The 1,558-nt window shown below is 36.8% G+C and overlaps 1 protein-coding gene across 1 annotated transcript in view; it reads left to right on the top strand.

The window, feature by feature from the left end:
• Positions 1–1,299, top strand: part of LOC107586984 (glucagon-1-like) — a 2,875-nt gene extending 1,576 nt beyond the window's left edge. The window contains exons 3-5 of the mRNA XM_016274567.1: positions 358–474; positions 914–1,057; positions 1,191–1,299. Coding sequence (XP_016130053.1) covers positions 358–474; positions 914–1,057; positions 1,191–1,215 — 286 coding nt within the window. The 3' untranslated portion in view covers positions 1,216–1,299. The remainder of the gene's footprint in view (positions 1–357; positions 475–913; positions 1,058–1,190) is intronic.
• The last annotated feature ends 259 nt before the right edge of the window (positions 1,300–1,558 follow it).

Raw genomic sequence — 1,558 nt, 5'->3', positions numbered from 1 at the left:
ATACAAACATATAATATATAATAATAAATATATATAAAATATATATATATATATATATACACACACACACACACACACACACACACACACACACACACACACACATAATAGTAATACTACAAACTTTCTCACAAACCAATTGTATGTATGTATATATATATATATATATATATATATATATATATACATACATACATACATACATACATACATACTTTACAGTATAGTATAGTATAGAATACTATAAATAGTATATATATTATTTTATTTAAAGGCCTAACGCTAACAGAGTTTAGTAGCTCAAATTCCCACATTACATGAATTATTTCTCACATAAACTCTCTTTTTTCCCTCCAGTGGTTCGGCCAAACGTCACGCTGAGGGAACCTACACCAGCGACGTCAGCTCCTACCTGCAGGACCAGGCGGCCCAGAACTTTGTGGCCTGGCTAAAATCTGGACAGCCCAAGCAAGAGTAGGCCTCCGTGCTTCTAGTCCCACCTTCAGTGCCTTATAGAGTGTGAAAGAGATACAAATAAAGAAAAAGAGCGAGTGTGAACTGACTGCTACATCACGCTTTCTCCTGCCCAACATCTGTCTTTTCTAACGCACCCTGTCCAACCTCACTGCCAAATGCTAATGCTAATAAATAGCGCTGCAACCAGGCTGTGTGCTTCTGGTTATCTTTCTCTGCTAATGTCTTCTGCTTCTGTGCTAATCAGACAAATACTTCAAAATCCTGCAAAGATGCTCATTATAACCAAACATCACAAAACTAATACTACAAACTTTCTCACAAACGTACAGGCTAAATGCTAAAAGCTAAACTGTGCCACACTGCTTCTAAAATGGGTTTAAACTTTGAAAAAGTGTCATGTACACATGCTAACAAGATGTGTATCGCATATGCGCAGTGTTGCAGACAACAGAGGCTCAAATTTGCCACGCAGGAGGCATGTAGATGGCAGTTTCACCAGTGACGTCAACAAGGTCTTGGACAGCATCGCTGCCAAGGAGTATTTACAATGGGTGATGAACTCTAAGGCATCAGGGACAAGGTAAAGCCCTCTCTAGTGGCTAACAACACAGATATGCTAAAGATTTATGAATATTATGAATGCTAATCAGTACAAAAATATATATATATGGGTGTATTTTAAGGAAGTTTTATGTGGTTATTGTCTTTTCTAGTGGCAAACGTGGTGGAAATCATTGAGGAACCAGAGGGCTTCCCTGCAAGAGCTTAAATTTGGATCCTGAAGGGGATTCGATCATCAAAATGAATGAAAGCCATGTCACATACAGGCGAAATGGAAACAACTCTTGAAATCAAAAGCCATTTTATTTTATTTTATTTTTAAAACCTCTGAGCACTGTGGTTATTTATTTTCCCTTAGTGTTAAAGAACATCATGTAAGTTATGATGAGAGAAACCGAAATATTTTTCTATAGTTTTGAACTATTTTCTATGTGTGCGATAAAAACAAACTCAGGTGAATGCTCTAAACACTCAGGTAAAAAAGTGAAATTTTACATGTGCCACCACTGTATCAAAGCTC

This window comes from Sinocyclocheilus grahami, unplaced genomic scaffold, assembly GCF_001515645.1.
Source record: "Sinocyclocheilus grahami isolate Dianchi unplaced genomic scaffold, SAMN03320097.WGS_v1.1 scaffold87.1, whole genome shotgun sequence".
Classification (NCBI taxonomy): Eukaryota; Metazoa; Chordata; class Actinopteri; order Cypriniformes; family Cyprinidae; genus Sinocyclocheilus; species Sinocyclocheilus grahami.
Note: the sequence above shows the minus strand (reverse complement) of the source record. Positions and strands in the feature narration are given on the sequence as shown.